Source organism: Leuciscus leuciscus (genome assembly GCF_965113295.1).
Source record: "Leuciscus leuciscus genome assembly, chromosome: 19".
NCBI lineage: Eukaryota > Metazoa > Chordata > Actinopteri > Cypriniformes > Leuciscidae > Leuciscus > Leuciscus leuciscus.
The window spans coordinates 3,517,387-3,537,723 of record NC_138743.1 but is presented as its reverse complement, the minus strand read 5'-3'; the positions used below and the strand labels follow the sequence as shown (position 1 = coordinate 3,537,723).

The following is a 20,337-nucleotide window of genomic DNA, read 5'->3' as shown; positions in this document are numbered from 1 at the left end:
CGTTGACCGATTCTCCAAGGCCTGTAAACTCATCCCTATCAAAGGCCTGCCCACCGTATTCGAAGCCGCAGAACTCCTATTCCAACAAGTGTTCTGTCACTATGGTCTACCAGAAGACATCGTATTGGACAGAGGTCGCCAGTTCATCTCCCGGGTGTGGAAGGCCTTCTTCAAACTCCTTGACGTCTCGGTGAGTCTATCCTCAGGTTACCATCCACAAACCAGACTGAGCACAAAATCCAGGAGATCGGGAGATACCTGCGGTCATACTGCCACCAGCACCAAGACAGCTGGAGCTGCTTCCTCCCCTGGGCGGAGTATTCCCAGAATTCCCTGCTCCAATCCACCACTGGGCTTACTTTGTTCGGCTACCAACCTCCTCTCTTTCCCTGGTCCGGAGAACTTTCGGAGGTTCCAGCTGTCAATCACTGGTTCGAAGAGAGCGTGAGGGTATGGGACACAGTGCACGTGCATCTCCAGCTGGCAGTGTGAAGACACCAACTCCAAGCGGATGTCCGTAGAGCTGAAGCCACCCGATACCAGCCGGGACAAAGGGTTTGGCTCTCCACCAGCGACATCCGTCTTCGCCTGCCCTGCCCTAAGCTGAGTCCCCGCAACATAGGTCCCTTCACGGTGCAGAGGCAGGAAACCCTTCACTAAACCTCTGTCTTCTTCCTTTGTCTGGTCTCGTCGCAGTATACACTGCTATTGTCAGACTCCTTACCAACCTGCTCACCAGAGATCGTCCCGTCCAGTATCCAGTCTCCTGTTCATCTCGTCCTGTTTCCCGTCTCCTGTCTTGTCATCCAAATCCTGTTTTTCCGTCTTTGTGTTCACTCTTCACCTGCACAGAGATCCACTTCAGTCAACGCCATCATCAGTCTTCAAGTCACCATCGTCCTGTTCCTGTTGTTCCACCACCACTCTGCTTTTAATAAACACTGTGTTCACTTAAACCTGTCTGTCTCCTTCTGTGTTTGACAATATATTTATATATATATATATATATACATACTCTTCCGGAACTGAATAAAGTGAATGATGCTGAAATACTGAATTCTGTGGAGTCTTCATGTCGCATTTCTGTTGTTTCTCAATGTAGAACTCAGAGACTTTTCATCCTCCTTCAGATACAGAGATTTAGTAAACGTTCTCCAAACCTGAAAAAACTGTTCTATTTCCGTAACGAAAAGTTTCCTAGCTAACCAAAAACAAACGTGCAAAAAAACAAAAACATGTTTTGGGAATGTTATGGAACCCAAAACTAACGACAGATATATAGATTGATATAGCGATAATAATATCAAGGATGAGATTTGGACATGCAAGACTAAACGGTAGGCTACACTTAAAAAAAAAAAAAGGGTAAACATCATACAGGAAGGTGTGAATTATGTGTGCAAGAAGAAACTGTGCAACATGTTGTGCTATACTGGCAGAAATACGAGCCTGAAAGAAGGATTCTAATGCTGAATCTAGAAAAAAATAACAATGAAATTTATACTAGGAGATATTTTACAAAATAACTCGGGAAATGAATGTTACAGTTTTATTTTTCAGTATTTTAGAATGACTCATTTGTGGGAGAGGATATAAAATGTCATTTTGATCCACACTCCATACCAGTCGGTGGCGGTAAAACTCCATTTTGTTGTTTGTCAAAAGCCATAAAATCTCAAAGATGAAGAAGTTAGTTTTATTTTATTCATAATTCTCTCAAGAGGAAAGCAAGTCTTCGTAATGCAGTGAGTCATGGATGATATAGAGGCCGATGATTTTCCAGTGGATGAAAGGACACATCGGGAACTGCTTAAATCGCCCGTTAACCTCCAAGAGTGGACGGACGACAAAGGTAATGTTCCGATGATATCATATATTAACTTGTTTATGTTGTAAAGTGTTAGATAAAATTGGATATCAAAACGAAGTCAATTATCACTGCAGAGCAGAACACCAGAAGTGGGGACCGAGAATGTATGGCAAGCCGTTTTAGCATTAAATACCCTGGCTGTACTAGTCGTAATTTATTTTTAACTCGTCGTAAATGGGATTAAGATATATAATGCTATTTTGACAAGTCATATTCTTCCATTGGTAAATATTTCCGGATATCTTCAAATGAGTTTTGACTTTGATATCTATATAGTTGATTGTGTACTAGGCATAATCCTAATTAGAGATATCTCGAATTACAATTTTACTAGTGATAATTAAATTAGAGATAGGCCTACCTCTAACTGAATTATTACTAGTAAAAATGAAACTCAAGATATCTCTAACTGGTTTTTGACTATAGTCATAATCAAATTGAAGATATCTTTATCCTGTATCCAAAATACATTTGTAGATATCTGAAAGTTTGTAGATATATTGAATTGTATTTTTGACTAGGCAAAACTTAATAAGTGATATCTTGAATTGGAATTATTCCTAGTCAAATCTCATTTAAAGATATCGGCAATTTAATTATGGATGTCTAAATCAGATTTTTGATTAGGAATATCTTTGTTTGGAGATATCTGCATTTAGCTTTCTGACTAGTCAAAACTCATTCTTAGATATCTTAACTGTACATGTAAATCATGATGCAAATACACCTTTGCTAAGCCCCACCGTAAACATTTTATTAAGCAATCCTACCTTGGAAACTGTTGTCTTCCACCATTTTGTCTAGGAATTGTATAATAAAGGTCCTGCGTCTTTGGGTCATTTAAATCTGCTTTATACAGAAGTAATTCAAAAGTATGAAAATAAAAGTATCTTGGGCACGTGTAAAAGTGACATATATGTAGAGAAGACTCAATATGTTTTTTGTCCAATTCTATATCTTAAAGAAGAATGATGTTGAGATGTGCATTTACATTTACATTTATTCATTTAGCTGACGCTTTTATCCAAAGCGACTTACAATTGCTATATATGTCAGAGGTCGCACGCCTCTGGAGCAACTAGGGGTTAAGTGTCTTGCTCAGGGACACATTGGTGTCTCACAGTGGATTCGAACCCGGGTCTCTCACACCAAAGGCATGTGTCTTATCCATTGTATCCAAAATATATTTATGGATAGTCAAAACATAGTTTTAAATGCTAAAACGGCTTGCCATATATAGCAAATAGCAAGTAAATATAGAAAAGAAAGGAGAGCTTCGCTCAAATAGTCCATAGAGAGACAAACAACATATGCGACGTTTCTCCTTATGGATAACTATTATGTACTTCACTCTGTAAATTTAAGAAAATGTTTAAAAACAAGGTGATAATTATAAAACTCAATAGGAATAGTTTTCATATGTAAGCTGTTGTAATATCTGATATGTGGACCTTTGTAATCATGTATGTACATTTAGGAAATTGTCTTATGTAACTGTTTGTTTATTTTGTATGAATCAAATCCAGAAAGGATATGATGCTCATTAGATAATTATGTATTAAGGGTAGGCATAATAAGCATTGACTTCAGCCTACACCATTTTCGCTTATTATGTATATTTTTTTTTCGTGACTATGGAAAATTATCTGTGATGACTGAAATATATTTTTGTTGTATTGAATTTGAATCGAACTAACATGCCTTATGAGTGTGTGACTAAACATGGTGTACAAGAAATTATTAGATAGACAGAAAAGGAGATGCAAACATATTTATCCTAACATGAAGTAATTTCTATACTCAATTATTTTCATGTTTAGGAGTTCCCACAGAGATCTTCTTCCTCAAGTCGAACAGAAAGTGTCTGAAGCGGATCAGAGATGCGATGCTGCTTCATAACTGGCAGGAGGCTGCGCTTTATTACAACTCTTACATTCAGGCACTGGAGGCCAGGAATAGCATTAAAGTGCATCCAACGGCTTCTGAGGTACAACAGCCCTTTAAACTCTGTCAAGTCGACTTATAAGCGGCTAAGAGATTTTTTTTTTTTATGAATTATGAAATCAATATTAAAATGTTTGACTCACTTTTCTTGCATTGAAGAAACATAGCTTATGCATTAACGTTATCTCTATTGTTACACTGTTCATTGCATACATTAGTAAATATACATTCATGAAATTTTATATTTTGGGTTTTTTCCACTTATTTATGTTTCACTATATACTATATTTTTCTATTTATTTAGAACAAATATTTACAGAAAATTTGTAAGTATTTTTGTAAGTATAAAGGAATTGGATGCGTTCAGTTTTTCAGGCGATGCATTTTTCTTAGCATAAAACCATGAAATCATCTTCGGCCTGACTTGTTTATTTGTTTGTATTTTCCTGTGGGATCCTCCTGTTTTGTGTTTGCTGCTGTACGGATGATGTGTTTCTCTGCTGACTGCATAATTCTGTCCATCAGATCACATGGAGAATAGGCACAGAAATTCTGCATCATCTCCCTAACGCCACCACTGAAGATTTCAACGCTGTACATGAACAGTTGAAAAACAATGGAGTCAAAAACTTCTCGACGGTATGCATTGCATTAAGAAGCCCAAACCTTCCCTTTACAACATTTACAGTGTTCAAGGCATGCATTTTAATCAGTATGTCATGTGAGGGGTGTGAAGTAACGAATTACAAATACTCGCGTTACTGTAATTAAGTCTTTTTTTTTATATTTTTTTTTAGAAATTGTACTTTTTAAAAATTTGTAGTTTAAAATGTTGTCATTTTACTTTTACTTGAGTACATTTTAAGTGATGTATCGCTACTTTTACTCCTCTATCTTCCTTCCGTTTTGCAATCAACTTGATTGGATCGAGCAATCGGTCTCGTGACTGTCGTCAAATCAAATTCTGCATAGAAGACTTTAACCGCTAGCCTATCTGCTGTCACTCGTGGCTGCTGTGGAAGTGCATTCTTCAAGCATCAATTCAATCGAGATATCAGCGTCTTCCTCTAATAATAGTGCACAGTGTTTATTATAAGGGGGTAGAATGCACAGCTCTGTACTCATGGGTGCTTTTAAATAAGCTACTTTTTTACTCTTACTCAAGTAGTTTTTGGACAAGTACTTTTTTCTCTACTCTTTTTTTTTTTTGGAATGTAATGGTACTTAAGTATGTTTTTTCAGTACTCTTTCCATTGTAGATCTGTTTGGAGCATTGCTTTCATCTCCTACTGAACGGGCAGATGGAAGAAGCCAAGCGGCAGCTGTCCATCGGAGAGAGCTGGAGATATGGCAACTTCTCGATTGCTCAGGGTGACACCAAAAAACTCATCCGTGCGTACAGCGGTTTCCTAGATTACTTGAACTGGTGTGAGAAGAAGTCTTCTACAGCTGGAACCGGTAGGAAGATATTTGAGTTATGTTGAACAATTAAGTAGACTTCAGGATGTTCGTTAACAGTATAGCGTTGGTATAGTGTAAAGGTATTTCAAACAACTTTTTATCCATAAGCAAAAAATGCAAAAACTTTGCTGTTAGTATTTCACAAATTGAATCTGCCAATTTCTTTTCCTTTTTCGTTCTTAACTTTGATGTTTACTGTGCATTTAGGCTATGTATAAGGTTCGAAACTTCATTAAAACAATATTTGAACTCTATAACCTTAGATCTATTGCTTATTTCACATATTCTCAAACCAGTAAATCAAAAAGAGCATTCTGGGATGAACGAGTGTAGCAGAAACTCCCGCTGGAGGGACTTTGTGCTCAAACAGCAACATTAAACACTAAGGAAAGTTGTTAAAAAGCATCATAGGTCCTCTTTGAAATGTCCTCTTAATATGCTGATTTGCTGCTCAAGAAACGTTTCTGATTATTATTATTGTTTAAAACAGTTGTGCTGCTTCATGAGGATTTTTTCGTGAATAGAAAGCATTACAACAAATGTCTTTACTGTCACTTTCACATTTATTCATTTGGCAGACGCTTTTAACCAAAGCGACTTAGAAATGAGAACGTACTCGGTTACTAACGTAACCTCGGTTCTCTCTAGAGAGGAAACGAGTACTGCGTAAATCTTACGCTAGGGGAAATCTCTTTTCCGCGAGATACTGAAGCCAAAAAATTATCCTTAATTTTGAAATAATGTAAAACGCGTTGCGGCAGCATGCAGACATAGGCGAGACAGCTCGCGCGCCTATTGGCTGCCCTGCGGCAACTGCAGCAGCCTATCGATAAGGCCCTATCGTGACGTCATCACCAATGGGGGCGCTTCGCGCCCAATACGTCACGTCCCGCCGAAACGGGCGTGGCCTGGGGCTATAAATATAGCATCGAAAGGCTAGCTTACCGGTTTTTCATCGCCGGAGCGAACCGGAGCATGCGCAGGCATGGCAAGATACGCAGTACTCGTTTCCTCTCTAGAGAGAACCGAGGTTACGTTAGTAACTGAGTACGTTCTCTTACGAGAGGTACTCTCGTACTGCGTAAATCTTACGCTAGGGGAAACAGTGTAAAACGCCGTGCATGCTATGATCCAGCACCAAAGTCCCAAGGGCAAGTGCCCGGGCTCATGTAGTACATGATCATAAGTGACTCACAGAGAGCCCAGGAAGAGTGGCTAGAATAGCATCATTCCTATAATGCAGCATCCTATAAGAAACAGTTATAGTGATGGTATTTTATTCAGTCAGGGCGACCCCGGCCTGGACTGATGAACATAGTGGGTCTTACACACTGCCCATAGAGCTGCGCGATCTAAACGAGCGTTGCTCGAGTCATTTCGGTATTCTGGGCCAGACGCACTTGGGGCAGACAGTACCGATTTTTAGACTGAAAGCAGCTTAGCTTGTAGAGCGGGAACCTCTAGGTTATAAAACCTTATAAATGTAGACGGGGAGGCCCAGCCTGCCGCCATACAGATATCTTGCAAGGCAATCCCACTAGACCAAGCCCACGACGAGGCCACGCCTCTCGTGGAGTGCGCTCTGACACCTAATGGGCACTGCAAGCCCTTAGAGGTGTAAGCCAGCGCTATAGCATCGACTATCCATCTAGATAGACTCTGTTTCGACACGGCGAGTCCCTTAGAACGTCCGTAGAGTGAAACAAAGAGCTGCTCCGTCTGTCTGAAAACAAACGTGCGGGACACATAATCCCTTAACGCCCTGACTGGGCAAAGGAAGCTGGCGTCCTTCTCCTCATTAGAGACCGGCAGGGCAGACAGGGAAATTACCTGGGCCCTGAACGGTGTGTTGAGGGATTTAGGGACGTACCCCTGCCTTGGTTTGAGTATGACTTTCGAGTCATTTGGCCCAAACTCCATACACGTCGCGCTCACTGAGAGCGCTTGTAAGTCCCCTATGCGCTTCACTGAAGCGAGAGCCAGAAGAAACACCGTTTTGAAAGACAAGTGTTTGATATCTATCGACTGGATTGGCTCAAATGGGGCACCCTTCATGGCCTCCAAGACCGTAGAAAGGTCCCATATGGGGACTGAGGGAGGTCTGGGAGGATTTAACCTCTTAGCTCCTCTAAGGAACCGAATGACCAGATCGTTCCTTCCCAGTGACTGACCAAGCGTTGGTTTGGAAAACGCTGCTATAGCCGCCACATAGACTTTGAGCGTGGATGGGGCTCTGCCTTCATCCAGTAGCTCTTGTAGGAAGGAGAGAACCTCCGCCACTCCACAGTCCAGGGGTGAAAAGCCGCGTGCTGTGCACCAGCTGGAGAATACTGACCATTTTGAGGAATAGAGCCGTCTCGTAGAGGGAGCTCTAGCCTGCATGATCGTGTTTAACACTCCCTCTGGGATATCAGAGGGTACCCGTTGATGGCCCACGCATGTAGGGACCAAAGCTCCGGGCGAGGATGCCAGATCGAGCCCCTGGCTTGAGAGAGGAGGTCCCTCCTCACTGGTATTGGCCATGGGGCAGTGCTCGTCAGCTGCATAAGAACTGGGAACCAAGCCTGGTTCTTCCAGAACGGAGCAACCAGTAACACTGAGCATCTGCTTTCCCTGATCCGCTCTAATACCTGAGGTAGGAGCGTGATGGGGGGAAAAGCATAGAGCGGGCAGCGGGGCCAGACGTGGGCCAGCGCATCCCTGCTCTTGGAGAAAAATTCCGGGCAGTGAGCGTTTTCTTGAGACTCAAACAGGTCTATCTTTGCTCTGCCGAATGTCTGCCACAGCAGTTAGACTGTCTGCGGATGCAGTGACCATTCTCCTGCTGGAACATTGTTCCTGGACAGTCTGTCTGGTCCCACATTCAGGTGGCCGGGCACATGCGCTGCCCTGAGCGAGCGCAAATTGTGCTGAGCCCATACCAGGAGGCGTTTCGCTAACCTGTACAGGTTTCGGGATGTGATGCCTCCCTGGCGATTTATGTAGGCTACCACTGACATGTTGTCCGAGCGGACCAAGACGTGGTGTCCTGCTATTTGGGGACGAAAGCGCCTCAGCGCGTTGTCGACTGCCATCATTTCCAGGCAGTTTATGTGCAGAAGCTTTTCCCGTTCTGACCACTGGCCGAAAAACGGTCTGCCCTCGAGCAGTGCTCCCCATCCCGAGGTGGAGGCGTCCGTGGACACCACCTTCACACTCGAGGAAGTCCCCAGGCTTACACCTGACTGGTACCAGTCGGTCGCTCTCCAGGGTATCAGTGCTGAGACGCATTTTTGATCGACCTTGAGGCGAAAGAGACCTGAAGTCCACGCTCGACGCGGTACTCGCGCTTGTAGCCATAACTGCAGTGGGCGCATGCGAAGCAGACCCAGCTGGAGAACTGCGGATGCTGCTGCCATGAGACCGAGCATCCTTTGAAACTTCTTTAGCGGGACTATAGTGCCGCGGCGGAAGGTTTCTGTCATGCGCTGAATAGTCAATCTGCGCTGTAGCGATATTTGAGCTGTCATTGACAGCGAGTCCAGTTCTGTGCCCAGAAAGGATATTCTCTGACTGGGAGACAGTGAACTTTTCGCCCAGTTGACTTTGAGACCCAGATTCTCGAGATGTTCGAGTAAAATGGTTCTGTGTTCTATGAGCTCCGTATGTGACTGAGCTAGAACCAGCCAATCGTCCAAGTAGTTCAAAACTCGCATTCCCCGAAGTTTCAGGGGAGCGAGGGCTGCGTCCATGCACTTCGTGAATGTACGGGGTGCTAGGGACAGGCCAAACGGTAGGACTGTGTATTGATAAGCCTGGCCCTCGAAGGCGAATCTCAAAAATCGCCTGTGACATGACGCTATTTGTATTTGGAAATACGCGTCTTTCAGATCTATTGACACAAACCAGTCCCCGTGGCGAATTTGCGCGAGGATTTTCTTGGTTGTGAGCATTCTGAACCGGCGTTTTGAAAGCGCTTCGTTCAGTTGTCTTAGATCTAGAATGGGTCTGAGACCCCCGTCTTTTTTCGGAACCAGAAAATATCTGCTGTATAGCCCCCCTTCGCTCTGAGCTTGAGATAAAGGCTCTATTGCCCCTTTGCTCAACAGTTTCGCAATTTCGGTACGAAGTACACTTGCTACTTCCTTTTCTACCGTGGTTTCGACTCGCACCGCACAACGGCGGGGACGTCGAGCGAACTGTAGCGAATAGCCTCTTTCTATAATGTTCAGCACCCATTCTGATACACCGGGAAGCTTTGCCCACGCATGTGCATGCATAGCTAAGGGTTGAATGAGATCGGAGCTCTGGTCGTGACATAGTGGCGACCGGGGAGCTTCGGTATGCTGTATTATAGACACCGCATTTGCAGCGCTCGAGGCGGGGAGTGTTTTGATCACAGCGGGCGGTTCGCCCGCGCTCGGCTCTCTCACGGCAGGTAGCTGAGAGACGGCGAGCGTGGGGGAAACCGAGGGATTCGTCATGTCTGTGAGTGAATGTGGGCGCAGGACAGCGGGCACATTTGCACTGAAAACACCATCGACCTGAGTCGGCTGTATGTGTGTTGGTTTCGTTTTTACAGAAACCGAGAGACATGCAGCGTGTAGTGTTTGTGGGCACTGGGACGTGGGCACGCTCACTACATTCTGTGCGCAATCGACATGAGTCGATTTTATGTGCGCGAGCCCTGTGGGGCGGGCTGTGTCTGTGTGTAGGAATGGGCACTGGGCAGTGGGCATTTTTACTACACTCATAACACCGTCGGCCGTGGCCGGAATACCAGAAAATACGCTCTTTACAGGATTTATCTGGGTCGCCGTGAAAACGGCGTTTGTGTACAGGCAAGCGGGTAATGTAACCGACTTGTTTACTGTAGAGTACACTGGAACAGTCGCATGTAATGGAACTGGACGAGCGAGAAGTTTTGGTGGAAACCCGGCCGCCGCGGGGCTTGAACACCGTAGTTTTCCTAAGCTGGCTAGGAAGACTTTGAGGCCTCGGGCTTCATCTCAATCTTCGGCCGAGTCCCACGCTGTGGGGGGCGGCGGCCGGCAGAGCGAGAGCGTGGTCTCTGGTCCCGGGCCTGTCGACGCTGTGAAGCGGCGGCGGGGGGCGGCGGCTGCGAGCTGCGAGCAGACGGCTGTTTAGAGCGGCCTGATGCGGAGCTAGAGCGCTTTGGCAAGAAGTGCTTCATGGCCTGCGACGTCTTTTGTACCTCAGCGAATCTGTCCGCGAAATCTTTGACGGACGATCCAAAGAAGCCAGTAGCAGAAACGGGGGCGTCGAGGAACACAGAGCGCTCCGAGTCCGGCATTTCTGAAAGCGTCAGCCAGAGGTGTCTCTCAGCAACGGTGAGAGAAGCCATGTTCCGCCCTATGGCCTGTGCAGCGGATTTTGTAGCGCGGAGTGCGAGGTCCGTAGCGCTCCTTAAATCCGCCACGTTGACTGCTTCCGTGCCTTCCTCGTCCAGCTTTCGGAGAAGGTTAGCTTGGAAGATCTGGAGAGTGGCCATAGTGTGTAGCGCTGATGCATCCTGCCCAGCGGCGGTGTAAGCGCGACTGTGCTGGGTAGAAGTAGCGCGGCAGGCTTTTGAAGGTAGCGCCGTCTTAGTCCGCCGTCCAGCAGAGGGCGGGCAAAGATGGGCTGCTACTGCCTCCTCCACTAGAGGGAGAGCGAGGTATCCTCTGTCTTTGGCACCGTCCACCACGGAGAATGCCGCTGAAGCAGAGGAGCGCAGCCTGGCTGAGAAAGGGGCGCTCCAAGACTTTGCCAGTTCTTCATGAAGCTCAGGAAGAAACGGGGCGGGTCTTGAGGGCGTGGAAACGCGGTCCCCTTGCAAGAAACAACCGTCCAGACGATTGCGTGTAGGCTCGGCGGGCGCGGACCACTCGAGGCCGAGGCTCTCTGTGGCCTGTGTGAGCAGACGCATCAGCTCAGCTTCAATACTGGCCCGTTTTCCTGACGACTCGCGGGCAGAAGAAGGGGCGAGGTCCACAGAGCTCGCCCAATCCTCGCTGTCCGAAGCCAGGATAGAGCAGTTGTCCTCCTCGAAAACTGCCGCTTCTTCCTTGTCATCTCCGGCGGCCAGCGGCGGCCACTGTCCGGGAGTGAGAGACTCGAGAGAAGCAGACGGCAAAGCTGGCAGGCGCACCGGCAAGCTTTTCTCGGTAGGAGGCTCAGGGATCCGCTGAGCACGGCGCTTTTTACGGCGCGGCGTCGCAGCGGGAAGTGCAGGCTCGTGGAAAGTTGCCATGCGAGTCCTCAGAGTCGCCATAGGCATAAGCTCGCAGTGAGGGCATCCGCCGTCGGCGAGCGCTAGAGCTGCATGTCCTTCACCCAGGCAGGAAACGCAGATGACATGGCGGTCCCCGTCGCTGAGTGGGGCTCGGCACGAGCCACAGGATGGACGAGACATCTTGAAAAAGACGCTCTGCTCTTTTAGAGAAGGAGTGTGAGTCGCGGCGGCGAACACACACTAGCAATGAAAGGATATGACGCCGGATAGCGTAGCAGGAACGGTGGTTGAAGGCGGCGCGGCCAGCGACTCCAGGTACCGAACTCGTCCCGCTGAAATGCTTTTTCCACGGCGCGGCTTCTTCTCTCTGGATCCAGCGATGCGTGAGCTCCGCTGAAGAGATGAAAAATCGGTAAGCTAGCCTTTTGATGCTATATTTATAGCCCCAGGCCACGCCGTTTCGTGATGACGTCACGATAGGGCCTTATCGATAGGCTGCTGCAGTTGCCGCAGGGCAGCCAATAGGCGCGCGAGCTGTCTCACCTATGTCTGCATGCTGCCGCAACGCGTTTTACATTATTTCAAAATTAAGGATAATTTTTTGGCTTCAGTATCTCGCGGAAAAGAGATTTCCCCTAGCGTAAGATTTACGCAGTACGAGAGTACCTCTCGTAAGAGAACAATAGAAGCAGTTAAACTAACAGTAGGACAACAATATGCAAGTGCTATGACCCTTCTCAGTTTACTCTAACGCAGTACATGTAAAATATATATATATATATTTTTATAAATAGAATAGAAGAGAAAGTGTTAGTATTACTGGATCAAGTGTTGGCAAAAAAAATTCGCGTCTTCAGCCGTTTCTTGAAATTGGCTACGGACTCAGACGCTCTGGTTGAGTTAGGCAGATCATTCCACCAGCAGGGAACAGTCAAGGTAAAGGTCAGAGAAAGAGATTTTGTGCCTCTTTGAGAGGGCAGCACAAGACTACGTTCACTTGCAAGTTTCTGGATGGCACATAAGTCTGAAGTAATGAGTTAAAAGGGTAAAAGGGAGCAGAGCCAGTGGTTGTTCTGTAGGCAAACATCACTAGCTATGTTTCCATCAACACGTTTTTATCCGAATTATGTGATATCGAATGAAAAATGCCTTATGGAAACAGTAAAATTCTATTGAATTTCTTGAATATCGACTAAAATGAAATACGGTCGGTCTCATCGGATTTTATCTTGATTGATGTACGGTTTATGCGATAAACGCTGATGGAAACGTTATTTGCCGAATAAATAATGGATTGCGATAAGTTTTAGGTCATTTTATGGGTACAACCCGCCACAAAAGAAGAAGTTTTAGTTATTTTCCGCCCAGTTTGCACCCATTATATACTGTCTGGTTTGCACACATGGCCTGTGTCAACAAAGTGGACAAACGAGGAGACGAGATACTTTTTGAATTTAATTTAACAGAAAAATAAAACAGCTATTATAGCAAAAATCTAAGAAATGCCATAATAGTCAAATAATGTCGCTATCAGCTGTCACATAAGCACCTAGAGTCCTGCAATGGGTTGGGTACCCGCATAAAAGTGGCTAAAACGGGTGGATTGTTTGTGACATTCCTAAACTTCACAGGCGGGGATGCGGGCGGATAATGAACTCCTTGCGGGCGGGTAGCGGATGAAAAATATGTGCAATATTTGTATGTCTAAATTGCCATTACACACTCGCAAATATGTGTTTTGGGCATCCTTAAAAATATTCTTGTTTGCCGTTACCCGACCGATCCTGTCAATTTAGGACCGACCCAATTAATTTTTTCCCCCTTTTAGTCCGACCGACTGGCCGGTTGTAAACTTGCGTTAAGATCGACCAATTTTTATTTATTTTTTTTTACTCTTCAAACAACTAATACAAATGCAATAAAATAATATTAATTATATTTTAGTAGGCCTAAGTATTGTGTAGGCTACGCTCTTTCTTTTAAATAAAAACCCGTCAATCAAGCAACATAATTGTAGGGCAGGCTAATAAGCCTATGTGTTGTAGCCCAGTCATTAAAAAACGATTTAGTTTCATATTCATTTTTAAATAAAATATATATTTTTTTTTTATATTTCATGTTGATTATATGAAAAGTGAAAAAAGCATGAATAAGATAAGATGATCCCGAATATCGGGAGACAAATGGAGTGGGCAGACATGGTTTTGACCACTTTATTAAGTTTGTTTTTGTAGAAAGACTTTCTTTAAAGTGAATTTCGTTTTGTATTAATTGTATCTTAATTTTAATCAATGTTTAATGAACCATTTTCCTGGATTTAATAAATAAGAGCTAAATATAGCAGGCAATAATCAGGACACGGAGAGGCGCCCGCGCGTGAACTGGAGGTAGCCTAGGCTACTTGAATGGCCCAAAACAAAGCGCACTTTAGCGCTCATTAGCCCATTCATGAGGCTATTGTGATGTTGAGAGAGGTGCGAGATAAAAAATAAAGCACTTTAAATGGATTGATTTTAGCTTGTGTGCGATTTATCGCGGGCACGGGTCAGATCTGGTGCTGAACTTTGCGGGTACGGGCGGGGGCGGGTCTCCAAAAATGGACCCGTGCAGGACTCTGCACTATTACAACTTGTGCAATATTGATCATTTGTTGGTAGATGGCGCGATCCATTTTTTCTAGCAAAACTTTGTTCGCAAATGTTTGCTTTAATGTTGTGTGATTCAGTGCGAAAATGAATGGAAACGCCTTAAAATATCTCAAATCAATTCGATATACCAATTTCGCAAAACAGCTTGTGACGTCATTACGCACAGGTTTTTATTCGCTTTAAAGCCGTTTGATGGAAACACACTTTCACCAGCTTTATTCGCATGATTTTTTTTTACCGAACTTCAGATAATTCGATTGACAAGTTGATGGAAACATAGCTAGTGACTTGAATTTAATGCGAGCGGCAACTGGCAACCAGTGCAATTTAGTGCGGCGAGGAGTGACGTGTGCCCTCTTCGGCTCAATAAAGACCACTCTTGCTGCAGCATTCTGGATCAGTTGCAGAGGTTTGACAGAGCAAGCTGGAAGACCAGCCAGGAGAGCATTACAATAGTCCAGTCTGGATAGAACAAGCGCTTGGACAAGGAGTTGTGTAGCATGCTCTGATAGGAAGGGCCTGATCCTCATAATGTTGTACGAGGCAAATTTGCAGGACCAGGCAGTTCTAGCAATGTGGTCTGTGAAGTTCAATTGATCATCAATTTCAACTCCACGGTTCCTGGCTGACCTTGATGGAGTTATGGATGACGGTGAAGTTGTGATGAAGTGTTGGGTTGGCCGGGACCGCAAGTAGCTCTGTCTTCGCAAGGTTTGTAGGTGGTGGTCCTTCATCCAGCCAGAAATGTCTGTCAGGCAGGCTGAGATGCGAGCAGCTACCGTCGGATCATCAGGCTGGAATGAGAGGTAGAGTTGTGTGTCATCAGCGTAGCAGTGATAGGAAAAGCCATGTTTCTGAATCGCAGATCCTAGTGATGTCATGTAGATGGAGAAGAGAAGTGGTCCAAGCACTGAGCCCTGAGGCACTCCAGTAGCTAGATGTTGGGTCTTAGACACTTCACCCCTTCACGGCACCCTAAAGGACCTACCTGAGAGGTAAGACTTGAACCATTGGAGTGCGGTTCCCGATATGCCCTTCATCTTTAGGATTGACAGGAGTATCTGGTGGTTAACTGTGGCGAAGGCAGCAGACAGATCCAGTAGGATGAGAACTGAGGATTTGGAAGCTGCTCTTGCCAGTCTCAGATCTTCAATTCCTGAGAGCAGGGCAGTCTCAGTTGAGTGTCCGCTTTTGAAACCAGACTGGTTGTTGTCCAGGAGGTAAGAAAGAAAGAGATCTGGTTGAAAACAACTTGTTCAAGTGGTTTTGCGATGAATGGAAGGGATACCGGTCTGTCATTTCCAGATGTGCTTGATTTAGTGGGTTTCTTAAGCAGTGGGGTTACCCAAACCTGCTTAAATGCTGTGGGAAAAGGTACCAGTGTGAAGAGAGGTGTTGATGATGTGCGTGAGTGCGCAACTGAAGAAGAAATAGCTTGAAGTAAATTAGTGGGAATAGGATCCAGCAGACGGGTAGTAGGGCGATTGGAAAGCAGGAGTTTGGAGACTTCTGCCTCTGAAAGCAGAGAGAAGGAGGGTAGAATGTGTGTGTTAGCTGGTAAAATGTGTGTGTCAGTTTGTGGTTTGGTAAATTGGCCGCTGATGGTGGTTGTTTTATTTATGAAGAATGTGGCAAAATCGTCAGCTGTTAGGGCTGATGAAGGAAGAGGAGGAGGAGGGTTGAGAAGAGAGGAGAAGGTTTTGAAAAGCATGCGAGAGTCAGAAGAATTGTTCATTTTGTTGTGATTGTAAGTCATTTTAGCAGTAGAGATACTAGCAGAGAAGGAAGAGAGGAGGGATTGATAAAGAACAAGGTCAGTAGGATCTTTCGATTTGCGCCACTTCCTCTCTGCACCCCTGAGTTTAGAACGATGTTTGACGAGAACATCAGATAACCAGGGGGCAAAGGGTGTGGCGCTGGATGGCCTGGAGGAAAGGGGGCAGAAGTTGTCCAAGCAGGATGTTAAAGGGGATAAAAGAGTATCAGTTGCACTGTTAGAATCTAGTAGTGTTGAGAGCTGATCAGGTGGAGGAAGTGTGGATGAGACCAGAGAGGATAGACGAGAGGGTGAGAGTGAGCATAGGTTTCGCCGAAAGGTGACCTGTGGAGGAGTGTTTGTAGTGTTCTGAGGCAGGTTGAGAGTGAGGAGGAAGTGATCTGAGGTGTGCAGTGGAGTGAACAGTGAATGGTCAGTGGAGCAGTAGCGCATGTAAATAAGGTCCAATTGGTCACCTGATTTGTGAGTAGCCGCAGTAGATACTCATTTGAGGTTGAATGAGGCAAGCTGAGTGTGGAAATCAGCAGCCTGAGGTTTTTCTAGGTGGATGTTGAAGTCTCCAAGAACTATGAGAAGAGTACCATCCTCAGGGAAGGAAGAGAGTAGCACATCAAGCTCCTCCAAGAAACTGCCAAGCTGGCCTGGGGGACGATATACAACTACAAAATGGATTTTAATTGGACTAGTGATGGTAATTGAATGGGATTCAAATGAGCTGTTGTCACACAGAGGTGGTAAAGGATCAAATTTCCAATCGTTTGAGATGAGAAGACCAGTACCTCCACCCCTTCCGATCAGCGAGGGGTGTGTGAGAAAGTGAAGTTAGTGGAGAGGGCAGACGGTGTGGCAGTATCCTCTGGTCTGATCCAGGTCTCAGTCAGGGCCAATAAGCTGAGACCTGCATGACTAGAAATAGATGTAATGAAATCGGCTTTGTTTACAGCGGACTGGCAATTCCAGAGACCAATAGGAAAAGAGAATAAAGTATTAGAAGACACCGGAAAGGTACGCAGGTTGTTAGGATTGGACTGCCTCCTATGTGTGACATTTGATTTACGCATGTTGGTAATAGTAGGGATTTGAAAACACCTAGTGAAAGAGAGGTCACAAACAGAAAGATCAGAAGAAAGTTGTGTAGAAGAGAAAGGAAACAACAAGAAAATAGTATTCAAGTGCTTTGTCGGTGGAGTCGCGTAGGTAGAGTCGCTGGTCTTTACACTCTTTAATCAGTTTAATGCATTCTTGTCCATGTTTCTGGTATCAGATGAGGCGAGCCGTAACCAAGAGATGCACAGCTACTTCAGATATGCTTCTGTGACTCTGAAGGACATCATCAGTCAGCCTGGAGTCTGGGACCCTTTTGTGTTGAGTTACATTAATGTGAGACACTATCTTACCTTGTGCAATTTGACGAGGGTTAAAGGGTTTGTTTAGACCAAAATGACAATTCTGTCGCCATTTACTCAAACTGGTAAATGTTCAAAACTCTGTGGAACACACAAACAGATTTGTTTTAAGAATCTGTACACAGCTTTGCATAATCAAACAAGCTTCAAAAAAGGTCAAAACAAAATGCATTAAAAAAATAATTAGTATATACCAAGTCTTCATGGTCCAGGTCAAATGAGGTATTTGTGTGCGCAACGGACTGAAATAAGTAGTATTTTAATTTATTTTTCATGCACAAATGAGATTTTGTGAGTGCTTAACGGCTTACATTTCAGTCTATTGGTTACACACAGCTATTATATTATTTAGAAGATTTAGAATATAATGCACAAGTCTAATGCTGTCTATATGTATCATCCGCTGCAGATGCTGGAGTTTTACAACGATGAGGACGGCGCTCTGCAGATTCTGGAGAATTACGCTTACAACAAGGAATTCCCAATCAATCCCAATGCTCATGTGTACCTGTACCAGTTCCTCAAGAGACACAATGCTCCAGATGACAGACTCATCGGTGCATTAAGGGTATGAAATGGTTCTGCCAATCAGAATGTACATAAAGTTTCTGATTAAAATGATTAATGTTATTCTGGTTTCTGTTGCTCAGGTTCTGCGTTCTTTTGTCCCGAGTCATGAGCTGATGGTGGATCTCTGCTCTCTCCTGCTGGGCACCAGTACGTATGAAAACTAGACATTTCTGATTGGTTTTTAGCATGTTGCTGTGTGGTTATAAGGATGTTCTGGGTTTCTCGGGATCATCCTCCACTGTAAGTCTGTTGGGTTTATTTGTTAGATTCATCATCCACCAGTAACTGAAATGTATAAAGTAAACAGCTTTTTTCCAGGACTCATGAGCGATCTAGAAGAAGCTCTCACCGTTTCAATGGACCTTCTGGAGTTTTCCAGTTGGAAAAGTGACATGAAGGCTTGGTCCTGTCTTCTGAACATTATAAAGTTACTCAAACGGAAGTAAGTTGCTGTTTATGTACTTATAAAAAATAAGTCGATTTGGGTCAAAATTGCAATGTTGAAAGATTGATGAAAATCACATTATGAAATAAATGTTTTTCTCCAAAACGCGTTGGGAACAATTATTTGCCCCCTTTTATTAAATACTTTTTGCAACCTCCTTTTGCCAACATAACAGCTCTGAGTCTTCTCCTATAATGCCTCATGAGTTTGGAGAACACTTGACAAGAGATCAGAAACCATTCCTCTAATAACCATTCTCTCCAGATCCTTCAGATTCCCAGATCCATGTTGGCGCTGCTTCTCTTCAGTTCAGCCCACTCATTTTCTATAGGGTTCAGGTCAGGGACTGGGATGGCCATTGCAGATGCTTGGTTTTGTGCTCAGTGACACATTTTTGTTTTGATTTTGATGTTTGTTTTTGGATCACTGTCCTGTTGGAAGATCCAAACATGGCCCGTTATAAGATTTCTAGCACAGGCTGTCAGGTCTGTTGGTGTTTGATCGAATCCATGATGCCATGTATCTCAACAAGATGTTCAGGAGCCCTGGCAGAAAATTAGGCCCACAGCATTAAAGATACAGAAGAGCATTTACACACTATGGAAAGATTAACATGTGAAAAAGCCTCATCCTCTCTAATGTTTCTTATGATGTTGATTTGTACTCATTTAGAAAGCGCAAGGAGTTTGTATTGAAGGAATGGGAGGCCAGGCGACCGCTGTGGTTCTCCTTTCACTTCAGAATCCATTTCGCCAGGAAAGACATGGTGGAGAACGTCAATCTTCTGAAGATCAAGAGTGACGTTTTAAAGGTTCTAGGTGAACGCTGTGAGTACATGATTATCCTTTTCCAAATAAAATGATGATGATGAATGAAAACCTGTTTTGTCTTTTGACTGACATATTTAATAAGTTCCTGAACATTTTGTTTTCTGTTCACAGTTTTAGAGTACAAAAGATACGCTGCAAACTTAAAGAGAATAGCTGAAAGTAAAACAGATGAATGCCCATTCAGGGAGGCGGTGAAGAAAAGGAGGAAGGAAAAGATGGAGGAGAAGAAAAAGATGGAGAAGGAGAAGAAAAGGTTGGAGAAGGAGAAGAAAGGGTTGGAGAAGAAGAAAAAGATGAAGGAGAAGAAAAGGATGGAGAAGAAGAAAAAGATGAAGGAGAAGAAAGGGTTGGAGAAGAAGAAAAAGATGAAGGAGAAGAAAAGGATGGAGAAGAAGAAAAAGATGAAGGAGAAGAAAAGGTTGGAGAAGAAGAAAAAGATGGAGAAGAAAAGGTTGGAGAAGAAGAAAAAGATGAAGGAGAAGAAAAGGTTGGAGAAGAAGAAAAAGATGGAGAAGAAAAAGATGGAGATGGAGAAGGAAAAGTTGATTGAGACGGAAGAGGAAGATGTGGAATAAAATATGAAAAAGAAGACCAGGAATTCTAAATAAATTGTATAATAAACATGTAAAATTGAGATTTTTCTAGATTTGTACCAGACAACGTTTCAGTTGTCCATGTATGACTCAAGACTCCTTTAGATGCTGTGAATCTGCTCATGTTGAGCTTCACGTTGAATTACAGTTTTTCTCATTCACTTTGGTACATTTCTCGAGTCATCCTTAGTGCATTTTTCAAAACAATTCGTACAAACAAACATTTGCACACAATGCAACTCAAAATCTTTAGTTCATCTTTCAAATGCAAGTATTTATGTCAATGAACAGATCAGTTCCATCAGAATGACAAGTCCGTGTTTCATTAGTCACATGATAGTCAAAATGTTCAGTCATTTTGTCAATATAACGGTGTCATCCGTCAGTATTACCCGATGTAAACTATGGTTGCAGTTACTGTATTGAAAATGCTCAAGCCTGCACTTCTTCTGTGTGGCATATATACATTTTAAACAAAACAAAAAAAGTTACATTAGAATGTCTCACATTATCTCAAATTACCACATCATCTCGAAACTGAGATCCCTGTAGAGGGTCTGTAAGAAGACGAGGAAATGC

The 20,337-nt window shown here is 44.1% G+C and overlaps 1 protein-coding gene across 6 annotated transcripts; it reads left to right on the top strand.

The window, feature by feature from the left end:
* The first annotated feature begins 1,613 nt into the window (after positions 1-1,613).
* Positions 1,614-19,968, top strand: LOC309482034 (TATA box-binding protein-associated factor RNA polymerase I subunit A-like). 6 transcript variants are annotated; one of them, XM_082147230.1, is made up of 12 exons: positions 1,614-1,852; positions 3,691-3,857; positions 4,340-4,453; positions 5,074-5,272; positions 17,179-17,294; positions 17,730-17,888; positions 17,971-18,037; positions 18,209-18,332; positions 19,008-19,162; positions 19,277-19,418; positions 19,548-19,583; positions 19,617-19,966. In XM_082147230.1, exons 1-12 carry the CDS (start codon positions 1,753-1,755, stop codon positions 19,738-19,740), a joined length of 1,503 nt encoding a protein of 500 aa, XP_082003356.1. In that variant the 5' UTR covers positions 1,614-1,752; the 3' UTR covers positions 19,741-19,966. The 6 variants fall into 6 exon arrangements, with proteins under 6 accessions (XP_082003356.1, XP_082003354.1, XP_082003355.1 ...); XM_082147228.1 differs by having other exon boundaries at positions 19,277-19,583; positions 19,617-19,968; XM_082147229.1 differs by having other exon boundaries at positions 19,548-19,967.
* The last annotated feature ends 369 nt before the right edge of the window (positions 19,969-20,337 follow it).